The 15,223-nt window shown below is 44.5% G+C and overlaps 1 protein-coding gene and 1 long non-coding RNA gene across 13 annotated transcripts in view; one reads left to right on the plus strand and one right to left on the minus strand.

Moving 5' to 3' along the window:
* The first annotated feature begins 1,418 nt into the window (after window positions 1-1,418).
* On the plus strand, window positions 1,419-5,116 carry LOC112842172 (uncharacterized). Its single transcript, XR_003213862.1, has 2 exons — window positions 1,419-1,936; window positions 2,014-5,116. It is a non-coding gene; the product is annotated as an uncharacterized LOC112842172 (long non-coding RNA).
* A 92-nt stretch (window positions 5,117-5,208) lies between these two features.
* Window positions 5,209-15,223, minus strand: part of zgc:66433 (uncharacterized protein KIAA1211-like) — a 46,712-nt gene continuing 36,697 nt past the window's right edge. For all 12 annotated transcript variants that reach the window (XM_025898353.1, XM_025898355.1, XM_013275437.3 and 9 more), the window contains 10 exons: window positions 12,269-12,418; window positions 11,699-11,786; window positions 10,803-11,097; window positions 10,217-10,715; window positions 8,426-9,752; window positions 8,092-8,195; window positions 7,794-7,956; window positions 7,406-7,524; window positions 7,215-7,308; window positions 5,209-6,763 (listed from right to left, as the gene is read on the minus strand). In XM_025898353.1, coding sequence (XP_025754138.1) covers window positions 6,315-6,763; window positions 7,215-7,308; window positions 7,406-7,524; window positions 7,794-7,956; window positions 8,092-8,195; window positions 8,426-9,752; window positions 10,217-10,715; window positions 10,803-11,097; window positions 11,699-11,786; window positions 12,269-12,418 — 3,288 coding nt within the window. In that variant the 3' untranslated portion in view covers window positions 5,209-6,314. The remainder of the gene's footprint in view (window positions 6,764-7,214; window positions 7,309-7,405; window positions 7,525-7,793; window positions 7,957-8,091; window positions 8,196-8,425; window positions 9,753-10,216; window positions 10,716-10,802; window positions 11,098-11,698; window positions 11,787-12,268; window positions 12,419-15,223) is intronic.

Consider the following 15,223-nt stretch of genomic DNA (forward strand, 5'->3'; position numbering starts at 1 on the left):
CTGCTGGTGGCAGCTGAGGCTGCGTGGGTAGGATGGTGCTAGAGGAATCAACAGCTGGCTCCTCAGCATCTTAAGCATAACAGACACTGAACGTAAGCAAACAGTATCTAACTGTCACTCAAAACAGCCATGTGACAATAGTACAGAGCATGATTAATTAAATTAAATTACATTTAAATTTCATTTACTAAGAAGAAAACAACAACAACAACAACAACAAAAACAGCCTCCTGTTCAGGTAGAGGAAAAACCATAAAGAACTTGGCTGGTGGAGACCAAAACTGACTGTTCTGGACCTGAAACTGTCACGGTGTTTGTGTTTTTGGTTTAATAAAGTTTATTATTGTTCCTGGTTTTGTTTATCCTTTTTCTCAAGCTAACAGTAATCTTAGTTCTCCCTTTGTCAGTGTTCATCTTTGCCTGTGTTTAGTTTCTGTTCCCATGTCCCACTTTTCATGTCAAGTCATCCCTGTCTCCATGTTCCCCGCGTCTCCCCAGCAGAGATGGGCAGTAACGCTACTGATTACTTTTTTCAAGAAACGAGTAATGTAAGGGATTACCATTGCAAAAACGGTAATTAGATTACCGTTACTTTCCCGTAGGAACGCTGCGTTACTGCGTTACTGCAACCGTGAGTTTTTTGCGAGAATGTCTCATGATAGTGACGTAAGCGAGTGCGACGTTCGTGACAACAGCTGTCTGCAGATCAACAATGGATAATATATCAAGTGCGGAGAGAGTATGAGCGTGCAGCGTTTAAAGCGTGGAAGTACTGACCTTACTTTGAGTTTGATTCCATAAAAAGTGACAAAATCATTAGTGTCAGTTGTGCGTGGGAAGAAAACTTCTTTTTACAGCGAAAAAAACCCCTAAACTTCCAAGCAAGCACGAGTGACTACGACTGTAATGGGAAATTCACAGAGAAACTCGGGGATTCTTCCACTGACCGCTGCGGCACACCTGCACCAGGGTAAACCTCCGCCTACCCCAGTCCTGCTTTACAGGTGAAAATAGAGCAACAGGACCGCTAGTCTTTGATTTTATTTATTTTCTGCTGTGTTTTACTTTCATCTATTTGAAAGAGTGAGTGTAAACACAAAAAAATATTTTATTTTATGTGCTGGAATGTGCAGAAAATAGGTTTAAATGTTAAACAAATTTCTTCCAGTCAGAGAATGTTGCATATAATTTAATTTTTGCTTGATGCATAAAGTTAAAAGATTAAAACTAATAAAACAAGTTTTAAAAAGAGACTTTTCCATTTGATTACATTTTGTATGATGGATTATGCAGAAAAAGTAGAATTGGGCTGAAAGATCTATCGCTTTATCACCTATTCAGGTTGTAAATCGTGTTTTTAAAAAGTAACTAAGTAATTAATTACTTTTGAAAATAAGTAATCAGTAAAGTAACGGGATTACTTTTTTTGGGGAAGTAATTAGTAACTGATTACTTTTTTTCAAGTAACTTGACCAACACTGCTCCCCAGTCAGCCATGCCTCCTTGTCATGTCTGCGTCTCCGTGCCCGTCTTGTGTTTCCTGGTTTACTTTGATAGTTTCATGTCCCGTGTTCAGTGTTTTGAGTTTTGCTTTGTCTCATTATGAATGATTAGTCTCACCTGTGTTTCCCTCCTGTTTCCCATTCCATCGTTACTTCCTTGTGTAGTTTAGCCCTGAGCGTTCCCCTGTCCATTGTCGCATCGTATCCCCTCTTTGCTGTGTATAACTTGCGGGCTCCTAGTAAATTCCTAGTTCTCCATTTTCTAGTTTAGTTCCTTAGTTTTTTGGTTTGAGTTTCTTATTTATAATTCCTTGTTTTCAGTTTGGTTTTCTGTAAACGTGCAGAATTATTTCCAGCATTAAAGCTGCTGCTTTCAGTCAGCTTCTCCTGTTTGAGTCCTGCATCCTTGACAGAAACATTGTATTTGTCATAAGGTAATGGCAGGGAAATCTTGTGTTCACAGGTATTTTCACTACTGCAATATTGTAAAATGCCATCCATCCATTTTCAGCTACTTTTACCGGTGGTGTTCGTTGGTACAGCTGTCCAAACAGAGGCACCCAAACATCCTCTTCCCAACTTCTCCAGCTCTTCCAGAGGAAAGTCAAGTCAGCTGAAGGACGTTCTCTCTAGCTTGTCATGGGTCCTCCTCCTGGTGGTACATGCCCACAGTGCCGTACCTAGAAGGTGCCCAGAAAGCATCCTGATTTCAAACCCAAACAACCTCCACTGGCTCCTTTCGATGTGGTGAAGAAGCGGCTGCTCTTTGAGACCCTATCTAATCCTTACACATAATTTTCAGCATAGATGGGGACAGGAAGGTGGATCAACAGCTGTATTTCATGTTCAGCTCTCTCATCACTACAACAACAAGTACAACGATCAACATCAGTGGTTCACAGGAAAATATGGTTTAGTGGTGGAAGCCTCTGCCCACGGCCCGTCTGTCTACCTGCAGAGAGCATCTGTTGTCAGATAGGGGCAGTGATCGCTCTGTCCACCAATCAGCATTGGATCAACGCACAATGACGCTCATGTCGAGGACCGTGCAGTCGGGATCATGGAGGACTGCATGGAAGCATGTTTACCCTGGCTGAAAATTTCTCTCTGTAGGAACATACATACACAAACGAACAATCGCAGCACCAGATATTAATTATTATGCAACACCAGTCTGTCAGCCTCATGCTCCATTGTCCCCTCAGACCATGAGATACTTAAACTCTTCCACATGGAGCAGGAACTCGGAGTGGACGCTCCACCCTTTTCCTACCGAGAACCATGGCGTGAGACTTTTAGTCGGAAAAATATTTATGTTTAAATCTTTGCACATTTATAATATTTGAAGTAATTTTATGATCCAGTTCAACAGACCAACTGTTGCCCAGAGATCAGCTTGGTCACTCAATATAAAGTTACACAAGTCAATAAAAAGCCTTTAAAGGCTTTGTTGTCTTCTACTCATCACTCCTGTATAAATGAATGTCCAAATTTATGACGATATCTTTATAGCAATAAGAGTTTCAGAGCAGGAGGATTTTTCGGTGACTTCTTAGAAACTGTAGTTCCCCGAGTCGACCTCAATGCCACTGCCCCTCTACCCACCTCCTCACCTCTGTGCCTCTGACTCCTGCCAACCTGGTTGGTTATATAACCTGTAAATGAGAAGGTCAGCACCCGGCAGTCATCACTATGGATACCTGGCACGGACTCGCACACGCACAGTACATCTTGGCGGGTCCACTTTAGGCGCCACATGTGCATGTGTGCTATAGTGTGTGTATCAGAAGTAGGGCAGCCGCGGCGTTACCTAACTCACCCAGAAAAGACATCTGGGGAGTTGATTACAGCTTCCTGTGCGCAAACACAAGGCAACCATCAATCATACGCATGCAAGCGGCCCGCTCACACCCGTTCATGCGAGCAGGCGCGCACAAACATTTGGCTCACATTTTGGCCACACACAGGGAGAAAGGCGCACAAACAAATAAAAGGCACACATTTGCAGGCACGTGTACACGCCAAGACGGTCACGTGAGTCCATGAGGCCGCGTTTAGGAGAAATTAAAGAAAAGTTTTTGCTTGAAAAATGAGCCCAAGCTTCACTTAAACAGAGCAGGGGAAAAAATATGTTACCCGACTTTACAGATCGACGTCTCGAGTGTTTGATCAGTCCACTCTGCCATAAATCACCCACTGTGGGTTCGACTTGCACGTGTTTTCTGGACTATTTTCCATCTGCAATAATTCCACTAGTTTAGAATCTAATCCCATTTCTGTGCTTGTTTGATGCTTACATTAAGAGGATTGATAGTTAGGAAGGCATCAGTCTGTTACAAGCAGCACACATCTGAGTCGTCTGTGTGCAGCTGAATAATAATAATAATAATGAATCGTATTTGTTGGCATCTTAAAAATTAACAACGGCATTAAAAGCAATTTAAAATAAAATGATTGTAAATATGTGAAACACGTTTTTAGCTGGCGTGCTGATGTAAACAGATGTGTTTTGAGCTTCTGATATGACCCAACAAGTCTGAAGTGAGGTGCTGTCAGGAGAGCAGCTGAAGCTGAGCGGAGGAAAGATGTCGTCGTGCCAAGTCAGAGAGCTTTCAAAGGCAGAGAAGCAAAATCTTGTATTGGATATGTTGAGAATGTGGAGCTGGATGAGAACAGGCTAATTCATTGCCAGTATTTTAAGACTCACACTTGGTCAGTTTTCATTCATATTTTAAACATTAAATGAAAAAATGTTTTTGACTTTTTTAAAATTTCCGTGAGCTTGAGCCTTAAAGGGACACTGAGATGGTGCTCCTGATGCAGTTCAGTAAGGAAGCAGTCACTGTAAACATGCAGCACATCAAACAACCTGACAAAACACCGACTGTGAGCTTGATCTCAGTCAGTCCTGAGCAGCACTTGCATCCCAGTTAAAGACTAGAACCAGCTGCACACCTGCCTCGACTGCCTTCGAGTCCAGAGACTGTCAGCTAAGCCTGACCTTCATTGTGTGTGTTTTTTGTCTTCGACCACAAACCTGTAAAGGCTTCGGTGGTGTGTATGCACGGTTCTGATTTTAATGAGATGCCATCATCTGTCTACAAACACACAAACCAGCCAAAAGAGTTAAATGATTCACTTGCTGTGTTTGCTTTAAAAGGTTTAAATGTGATGACACATGGAGAGAGCGAAGAAGAAGACGAAGAACAAAGCTACTAAACTACTGAAACTCACAAAGACGCCTCCTGCTTCCAGAACCATTAGGAGGTGTGGCTGATCTGCAGCTATATGGCTGCCATAGTGAAATGTGAGGATGTGATGGAGGTTAAGAAAATACACACAACCAAACTGAAGTTTTATTCTAGAACAACATGTCACACATCCTTTGTTTTAAGATCAAATCTGCAAAGTTAAAGAGTTAGGGATTAGCAGTGGAGCAAACCACTATTAGGCCTGTGGGGGTGGTAGGGTGTCTGTTTTAAAGCCTAAAAACATTATGTGAAGGTGAAAACACAACCAGGCCGGGGAAAGGAATCCCGATAATGTCACAAAGTCCAGGGAATGAAAATGCTGTACCGGTGTGTCCAGCCTGCGAGCGTCGGACACACCGCTCATATTTGTGTTAAAGGGTTCAAATCAAACCAAAGTTTCACAGTTAAGACATCACATTTGTGCTCCACTCCTGAGGTACAAACAAACACAGAAACATGTTTTATAATTTGTTCTTTACTGCGCATTATTATGTACAAGACAAATTCTCAAAAAGCAATACAAAACGAGTATCACATATCTGCACATGCTTACTGCCAGACACACTGAAATGACACAGAGACGACGGATCCCGCAGCAAACCCAGCTCTAAGTGCCTAAGTAGCTTTATACTTATGTTTCATTTACACTGGAAAAGGATTCATGGCGACAACACTCTGCAACGCAGCGATGCATCAAACAATTTTAAACAGATGACTGTGAACGCAGCGGCAGCGCTTACTGATTATCAGCTTTTTGGGGGCGGGGCTTGGGAGATTTCTGCAGGATGCTTGGAGTTGATAATAATATAAAAAAGAGAATTCAAAAATATCAAAAGTGAAAATGAAAAAATATAATTTACACGGACGAGCCTGAAACAGGAGTGTCCATGGACCTGGTTGGACGTGCTTCTCTAAAAGTAGATTTAAAAACAAAAAACAAAGAACAGCTCTGGATGTAATCCTCATCTCACTCTCAGACCACGGACTATTCCATTTACCACAATTATATCAGCATTTATACCTGCCTTATAATAAACACACACACACACACACACACACACACACACACACACAGAGGCCGGCAGCATCGTGTAGGTCCATTCTTAAGAAAGAACAGAAGATTTTTTCTGTTACTTTATCATCGTTCTGGGTAAATGAAGTGTTCTCATATATAATAACATCTCGGTGTTCCCTTTCCTGAAATGTTTAGTGATGTGAAGTGGATTCATCCGAGTTAAAGTTAAAACGTACTGGTGTGAGGCTGCAGGTGTCTCATTCCGGCACCTCATCCCAAACTACAAATCTTTAAAAGCAACCAAACAAACAAACATCCTCCTTGAGTAAGATGCGTTAACTTTCAGGGTCCTACCGTGTCATTTAGAAAACAGAAATGAAGGAGTAAAAGAGAGCCTGCCTTCAGCTGTGGAGCTGGGCATTTTACACCAATCTAAAGCCTGAAGCTCAGGATTAAAAGATATTTGTGTGCAAACCAGTTCTGCTCCATCCTGGAGACTTTCAGGTCCCATGGGGGGCGTGGTTTCTCTAAATCTGACCTGGCCTGTCACTGGACTATCTGGGGCATCTCGTTCCAGGCTTTGGCTTTCTTCTTGGCCAGCGCCATCCAGGGGGGCTCGTCCTGGGCCAGAGCCGTGGGAGGCAGGTTTCGCTGGGAGGACGGCGTCTGTCCAGAAAGCCCCGGCGCTCTCAGGACGGGCTTTTCCGAGGCGGTCCTCGATGGAAATGGGGAACAGGTGAGCGGGGGCGGAGTTTTAGAGGGAGATGATGGAGTAGCAGGAGATTTTGGAGCGTCTGGTGTTGACAGGGATCGCTGGGGAGGGTTAGGTTGTGGTGGGTACTTTGCTTGGGGTGGTGGGACGTAGGGTTTGGGGGCAACACAGGGGAGGGGCTGGGATTTTAAAGGCTGAGGCGGCACTGGAGTCGGAGGAGAGAAAGGCCTTCTGGCCTCCTTGTCTGGAGACACTGACGGCTTGCTCATCTCCAAATGAGCCCCTGCGACAAAACACACACACACACACACACACACACACACACACAAACAATAAACCCGAGGAGAGACTTTGACAGAAATGTATTTTAAAGTTAAAGCTCACAGACTATTTACTTCTGACCTCTGTAAATAGTCTGAAAGACTTCAATACTAACTTCAGGCTGTTGTGCAACACCACCTTTCACCCTACACCACCCACGTGAGGCCAAAATGGTGTCTAGTGTTTTCTACACTGTACTGTTTATGTGTGAATTTCTGCTAAATTGTTATGTACAATCATTACAATCAGCCTCCAACACAAAGTGTTAATTATTTTTCTAGTGTAGTAGCAGAGGCTGACCAGACGAGGGCAGCAGTGCATAGTGAAACAGACATTTGCTGAGGTACTGCACAAATGACGAAGGAGCCTAATAAACGGTCTGTGTGTGTGTTTGCATGTGTGTGCGTGCTGACCTTTGCCTTTGGTTTCAGCTGTTTTGGTGCCTTGCTCCTTGCTTGCAGCTGAGCAGACGTATGTTGGAAGTGAAGACTTTCTCTCTTGGTCCTCCTGAAAGAGCAGCAGCAGAACAGTCACATACAGATCACGTGGTGGTGGCGTACTCTGCACGCGTGCATCCTGTTTTTGTGCTTCTCTGTAAGTCTACCTTCTTGACAGTGATCTCCTCCAGTGAGTTTTCCTTATAGATCTTCTGCTTCTGTTTGGCCACAGAGATCCAGCTGGGAGGATCAGATCCAGCGGAAACAGCGCGGCCCGCAACTGAATCTAAATTAACAACACACACAGTTGTTACGCCACAGGCTGGCTCGCGAGCTGCTTTCTTACACTCGTCGAGTTCAGGATTGTTACGCTCGTGCAGATTAATACGGTGAGGCTGTGCAGCGCTCCTGCGATCTTGTCTGTGAGCAGTTCTATAGCCTGAGCCGTGGCCATGTTTAATATGAACATCCACCACTGACACAGTGTATACATGACAGAGGCAAAGAAGAAGCATGAGAATTCCTCTTTAAGTAAAGATGTACGTGGACACACACCTGAGACGCGCTTCAGTTTCCCTCCACTGTCAGCGTGAACCTCTGGCTTCTTAGGCAGCGCAGGTTTGATGCTGACCGGTGGACAGATGGAGGGCTTAACACTGACTGGCTGCGGGGAGTCAACTTTAGAGCTGGGTGGCTGAGTTTGTGACTCAGTCGGAGGCTAAAGGATAATAAATAAAACACAAATAATACATTTGACATGAATTTAAGCTTAAAGTTTCAGGTTTCCTGCATCATGCTTGAGAGGTAAGAAGTTCAGAGTGTCCTAGAAACCCTTAAAAAGCTTTTCAATCACCTCTGTGTTTTCCTCCTCTGAGCTGAAGCGCAGCAGAACCGACGTCTTCCTCAGCCGAACTCCAAAGGGATTGTCTGGGTTTCCCTCTACAATCACTGAGCTCTCTGCAGGTGGCAGCGTAGGAAAAAGTGGTTATAATTTAGGCTCCTGTGATACAGATTAGGACACTTCAGAGAGCAAACATCCAATGTTTGCGAGGTTCACTTTAAAGCATACACAGTAGTGCACGTGCTGGTCCAGTAAAATCAGCCTCGTCTAAACACAACCAAAGTGGATCCTGTCCCTGCAGAAAACAGCTTCATCATCTACCATCACACACGTTCAGCGCTCTTACCTTCAATGCTCGCAGAAGTAGAGATCTTGGGTGGAGCTGGTGTCACACTGCTTTGTGGTTTGGCGGTTTTCACCCTACATGGGCTCAGCACCAACTCGACCTTTGGTGAAGTCGCCGGTTCTGCTTTCGTGACCGAATCCTGGGTCACAGTCTCCGGCTCCTCGCAGCTGGATGGTGTGACAGCGGAGGGGGAAGAGACGGAAGCGGGCGGGGAAGGAGGAGGGTTCAGACTTTGCGATCTCTGCCAGGCGGGAGCGATCGTGAAGCGGACTTTAGTCTGATCGGGGCTGCAGGCCGGCTGGCTTGTCTTTTCCTCAGCAGGTGAAGGAGGTGCAGCGTCTTGATCCCGGGTGGACTGCGTATCTTCTTCTTCCTCCTCCTCCACAGCGTCAGCTTCCTCTTTATCTGCAGAGGTGGACTCTGTGTCATGTGAAGCCGCCTCACTGGCGCTGTCACTGGAATCCGCAGCAGCTGGAGGCAGCTGGAATAAAGACGTGTTTTTTTCTGAGCTGGGAGAAACTAGATTTATGTGGACGATCGCTGTGCTGGTCTTGGTGGGACTCCTGGCCTCGTTCTTTGGTGACTGAGGCTCATGATGGGGCAGGGACAAAGGAGAAGGCTCGGGGGAGCCGTCATCTTGTTTCGCGGCTTCACTCGGACCCTCTTCCATCTGTTTGGTGTCTGACTGCGGCGTTGCTTCCTCGCTCTCCAGCTCCTGTTCGCTTTGATCTGCATCACTCTGGCTCGCTTCCACGCCTTCCTCTTGACCCGATTGGTCTAACCCCACGCTGAGGTCAGCCCCCTGTTCTACCGTCTCCTCTCCCTCTTCAGTCTCGTCTCCAGAGCTTTGGTTGAAATCTTGCTCCTTCTGCTCCGTGGAGAGTCCTTGATTGCTCGTCTCTGCTGGGATTTGATCATCATCTTTGAGTTTTACAGCGCACACAGCGTCACCTTCAAGTGCCACACCTTCATCCGCCTCCTGCGCCACCACCTGAACTTCTTCACCCGGCGTATCAGGAAGCATCTCAGGCATCTCTTCTGCGCCGCTCTCCTCTCCTTCCACTGCTTCCTCTGCCTCCTCCACTTCTGTCCTTTCAGTCACCTCGACTTCCTCATCCTCTTCCCTCATCTCCCACCCTTTCTCCTCCTCCTCCATTTCAGACTTCTTCTCCAGCTTGATTGCCTCCTCCTCGTCCCCCCCCTCACTCTCCCCATCTTCTTCTTCCACGGTGTTGTCACCTGCTCGGCTGATAGTTTGGCATGAGAGCACGCTGTCGTCCTCTTCAGGCTTGACTTCCACTGCCTGCTCTTCTCCTTCCTCCTCATCCTGGCAAGTGGAAAAAAAAAAAAGAAAAAAAAAAGGAATGTGACTGTGGCTAAATGGCATGAAAGAGCTTTTAGTTAATGCTGGATCAGGTGAATCTCTCCCTTCTTTAAAAATCTAAATTCAATTTAACTTCATTTAGATTTTTAAAAATAAAGTGGATGAACATTTTTTTTAAAGTTCCCTTGCACTGGAATCTGTGTTCCCTCATTTTCTCCATCTGTGGAACATTCACACCTCATGCACGTCCATTTCTAGTTTTGGACCGTGTCTGCATTTGTAGCTTCACATCGTATGCTTCCCTTCATTCCTGCCACAGTGCGCGCTGGCTGACATATAAACTGCCTAATATATGGAGACACTCACGAAACGGTGTCAGAGGAGTTTAGGGTAAGTGAGGAAGGCATGGGGCCTTTTGTGTTCCACACAAAATTCATTTAAAATGTCAAATAACCAAAGATTCATACATCAGTTCGAATAAATCTCTCCACAACTGGTTCTTCCTCCTCTTCCTCCTCCTCTGTTTCTTCCTCAGCATCCACTCCTCCTCCTCCTTCTTCTTCCTGCCACAAGGAAGTGACAACCTGCTCCTCTTCCTTCATGGTCTGATCTGACAGCATGGAGCACGAGGGAGCAGCCTGAGAACTGAGGGACTCATCCACCTCTTCCTCCTCGTCCTTAACCTCCTCTCCTTCTTCCATTTCTACCTCTTCTTCCTCCTTTTCTTCCACCTCTTCCTCCTTCATCTCCAGGACGGCGCCCTCAGTTTTCATATCGAGCGAGGCAGACACGAGGGGCGTCTTCAAAGAGCTCAGCACCTCCTGTAAGAAGGAGTTCTCCTCCTCCCCGTGGTTCTGGACCCCATCTTCTTCACCTTCAGATGCAGAGTCACTTACATCCTTACTCTCCGCTGCACTGGAGGCCATGCTTGTGTCTGTCAAGCCAGAAGGGGGCTCTGGTGTGGCTCTAGAAGCAGAAATCAAGAGATAAGATAAAACAAACCAAGCTCCACTCCTGGGAGGGGAAAACCAAAAGGAAATCATTTCTATTCACCTGGGACTATCCAGAGAGGAGGCGCTCGAGCTGAGCTTGGAGGAGGGCAGGGGCTGGCTGTCGGAGTCTTCTTCCTCTGAGTGACTTGGCTCAGGAGGACAGGAAGTGTCCGGGCCGTGAGAAACATCCTGTTCGGCTTCGGACTCGTCTTCTCCCTCCTCCCTCTCCTCCTTGTCTCCCAACAGGGATTGTATGGAATGTTGTGGTTGATCCTTCTCCTCACTCTCCTCCTCCTCCTCCTCCTCCTCGTTTTCCTCCCTCTCAACTTCTGGTTTCAGTAGAACATCAGCCACTTCTGAATCAAACACAAAATTACAAGTGTCATCTTATCATCAAACTTATAAGTAACAAGTTTATGGAAGGTGATGGCAGCCAATATAAAATGTAACCACTTCATTATTAATTTGTGTGAATTATCTATAAAAAATAATAATAATTATAAATAGATGTATATAAACATAATGAATATTAAATAACTTTGTAAAAGAAATAAAGATGCAGAAAGGTAAAGTTATATTCATGACTGATTTTCTATTATTCAACTGTTGTAATTAAAATTATTTACACTAAAATGTGTGTCTGGTTTCTTGTAAGGTTATGAAGTACTTAAAATTACTCACAGTACAATTATATCTTTGTTTCCTGTAAAAACCTGATTTGTTCTTCCCTTATTCTTGGGTTTAAGTGTACGTAAATATCATTGCATTGTAATTTCACATAAAATACAGTGATATTCCATTTAATTACAGTGTTACCAAAATAACTTGAAAAAACTACGTACATATATCTTTCGCACTCATGTGGAGTATAATCCTTTTATTTGATTAAATACTTTTGTTTTAATATTGGCATTCACAGACTTCCATACATGCAGACTAAGGGCTTTGTGTGCACACCTTCTGCCTCCTGCTGGTCCTGCAGCAGGGTGGAGGTCGTCAGCTTCGCCTCCACCTCAGACTCTTGGCCTGCTTTCCCCTCTGGTCGCTGCACAGAAACGAGACATTTGTGGTGACATCAGCATCATCAATCGCCAATGAACAGCAGCATACATGTGATAACATCCAATACAGCAACAGCTCTCATGAATTTGTATTAGTAATATCACTTTTTTCCCTCAGTGTGACTTTGAAAAGTTTGAATAACTGAGAAGGACAGAGGCCTGTGCAGACAGGACCACCTGACCCGTTCTCTGGCTGCTGTACTTTTCTGCACTCACTTTCAGTTTAACCTCCATATAAAAAGGTTTTTAGATAATGTGGGGAAACTATTGACTAATCATTTTGATTGTCCCACTGTTTATGTTTCTTTTTTATAGTTGGGGAATTACTTTGTTAGGTCCAGTTTTATCACAAAACAGAGACTCTATGCAATGAGAGCCACGCCGTGAAAAGCTATAAAGATCCATTTAAAGTAATGGGAGTATTAGTGTTTATTCATGCTAGTGCTTTTTTTGTTCCCCCTCTTACACTGGCAGGTCTCCTCCTGGCTTTTTGCCTCAGGGCCAGCTTGTGCTTGGCTGCAGAGTTATCCAGACAGACAAAAGGACTGGCCGGCTGGCTGAAGTCTCCTGGAACCACCAGGGGGCTCACTGCTCTGCTGGAGGCTGCGCAGGACAGCTGGGAAGACGGGAAACACTCATTTAGCATTTTGCAACACTCAAGCAGGAGAGATCTCTGGGGACAGAATTTGACTCATCCATCCAATTGTCCACCTCCCCAAGTGGGACGGCTCCAAATAGAGGTGGTCAACTCTCAGACATCAGCCGTACTTGTAAGAAGCTTAAAAGCACAAACATTCAAAAATCCCCCAAGGATGCAGACAAGTAGCCAGAGACTGAGCAAGAGAGGGAGAGTCCAGCTGTACAAACACGAGCAGGCCTTATCTGCAGAACCAACACTAGTCTGTCATCACAGAAACTTACCTCTCTCACCTCCCACAAACTCACATTTTCACTTATTTCAACACAAAACTCACAAAAACACTGCTCTTCTTCCACTAAACACACACACACAGTTTAACACTGCAACACACGCTACATACTAATGTCTGTCTGCATCTGTTAGACTGTAAAAATCCATATCAGAGTTTTCATTCTGCATGTAAACCAAAAATGGTGCCGTTGTGTTGTATGAACACATGGTTTGTTTTTATGATCTAACTGAAATTAGCCTTAAAACACACAAATTAGCCTTAAAACGTATTCATGAAATATCGCATAACACAGTTCTTCTTTAACAATATATAGGTCTCCCTGTGTGTGTGTGTGTGTGTGTGTGTGTGTGTGTTGGAGAGGCAGGCTGAGAGGCAGACTCTTAATGCTTTAACTACAAGCAGACATGCTGACTGCCAAAGAAACCATTGGAATGCACTCTGAACACACACACGCGCACACACACACACACGCGCGCACACACACACACACACACACACACACACACACACACACACACACACACGCGCACACACAGGGTCAGTGGAATAGCATGTACTGTGGCTGGAGAAAAGAAAAAGAAGGTCAGAGAGAAGGAAAGGGGGAAAGCGACATACAGAGGAAGAAGGGGTCAAGCTGCAGACTTCCATTTAAGGTTTGAAGAGAAGCTGGAGGATTGGTTATAACCACACCCAAACACACACACACACACACACACACACACACACACAAGCCCATCTCCCACTATCACACACGGCACATGACAACTATTTCCTGTGCAGATATGTGTTGAACATAAACTTCTCCATTTATGTCCGCACAGGATTTAAAAACACGACACTGTTACTGAAAGAAGTAAACAGCCATTCACGTTCCAGTCTCCATGGCGAGAAAGGATGCTGAGCCAATGTTATGTCTGAAGCAGCGCTTCATCACCGAGTCTCAAACAGTGACTCACAATTAAAAAAAACACTGCCTCCTTAAATCTCCAATAAGCGATACACTGTAACCATATATGTTAGTATTCATTCGTTTCCAAGTTGGCCACCTGATATTATATCCAATACTGATTCTCCTTTTAATTCATCTAATAAAGATAAAGATGACGCTGTTAATCAGCTGGTTGCTAACTCTGTCAGTGTTCACTTACATAAAAGGTGGCTTCATATAAACGGCACTAATGGAACCTTTGAGGATGCTGGGAAACCTTGGGCCCTGCTTTGACATGCACCACCTAACAAAGCATCGTTGCAGACCATGTGCAGCCTTTCATGCAAACAGTATTCCCTGATGGCTGTGAGCCCTTTCAGCGGGATAAAGGACCCTGCCACAAAGCAAATATAGTTCAGGAATGGTTTAAGGAGCACAACGACAAGTTTGAGGTGTTGATTTTGCCTCTAAATTCCCCAGATCTCAATCCACTTAAGCATCTGTAGGATGTGCTGGACAAACAAGTTCATCGTGGTGCCAGATACCACAGCACAGTTTCAGGGGTCTAGTGGTTCCTTGATGGGTTAGGACTGTTTTGGAAGAAAATGGGGGACCAAAACAATATTAGACAGGTGATTATGATGTTATGCCTGATCTATGAACAATCTGGCTTCTTTATGCAACTAGCAGAGTCGCCCCCTGCTGGGATCTGGAAGTATTACAGGCATTTCTGTGCCATCTTCACTTTACAACACAATGGAAACAATAGATTTAGCTCATTCTCAAATGATGTTCTTTGCCTTATGCACAGGTTGGTCATCCACTGCTAAGAGAAACAGGCAGTATTCAGTATGTGTGAAAAGATGACAAAGTCTGCACTCTTTAGATTTACTGTAAATGCATTTAACACTGGCCGACCTAGACCCAAGTCTCCACAGTGACTGTATGCTGACAGCGATGGTGTGAGTCAAAGCTTGGATTGTTGCAAATAAATCAAATCCATTTTCTAAATTTTCTAAATAAAGCCTGGGGGAAAATAACAAAACAAAAGAAAACAAAACAAAAACAAAAACACAATCAAGTAAACAATTGGTGTCTTAGTGAAATCTCAGTGGATGGATAAACTGCACAAAGTGCCACTGTAAGTGCAGTCTATCCTTGACCACATTCCTGTGTGTGGATTTGACTTTAAAGGGGATATTTTCAGGGTTTTGTGTGCCTGTCATTGTAGCCGGCCATTTGTGGCTCTTTCCAGTGGGAGAATGACCAAAACCCGCCTGAAACTGCTAAAAGTACACTATCATTAAAGGCTCATTTGTCATACTTTGCTGACTGTGCTTTTAGGCCATACTATAGTCAGGGAGACTAATTGGATAGCTGATGTTTTCGGGACATTTGTCTTATCGTGAACTGGCACTGTGATTCTCTGGATCCAAAAAAAGGACTCATTTGAAATTATTGTTCGGGAGAATATGGGGCATTCTGGGTAACACTGGTTAAACCGCAGATTTATACACAGGGTCAGGAGGACGACAATTTAAGGATACAAAAAAAAGAGAAA

This window comes from Oreochromis niloticus, linkage group LG2, assembly GCF_001858045.2.
Source record: "Oreochromis niloticus isolate F11D_XX linkage group LG2, O_niloticus_UMD_NMBU, whole genome shotgun sequence".
In the NCBI taxonomy this organism is placed as follows: Eukaryota; Metazoa; Chordata; class Actinopteri; order Cichliformes; family Cichlidae; genus Oreochromis; species Oreochromis niloticus.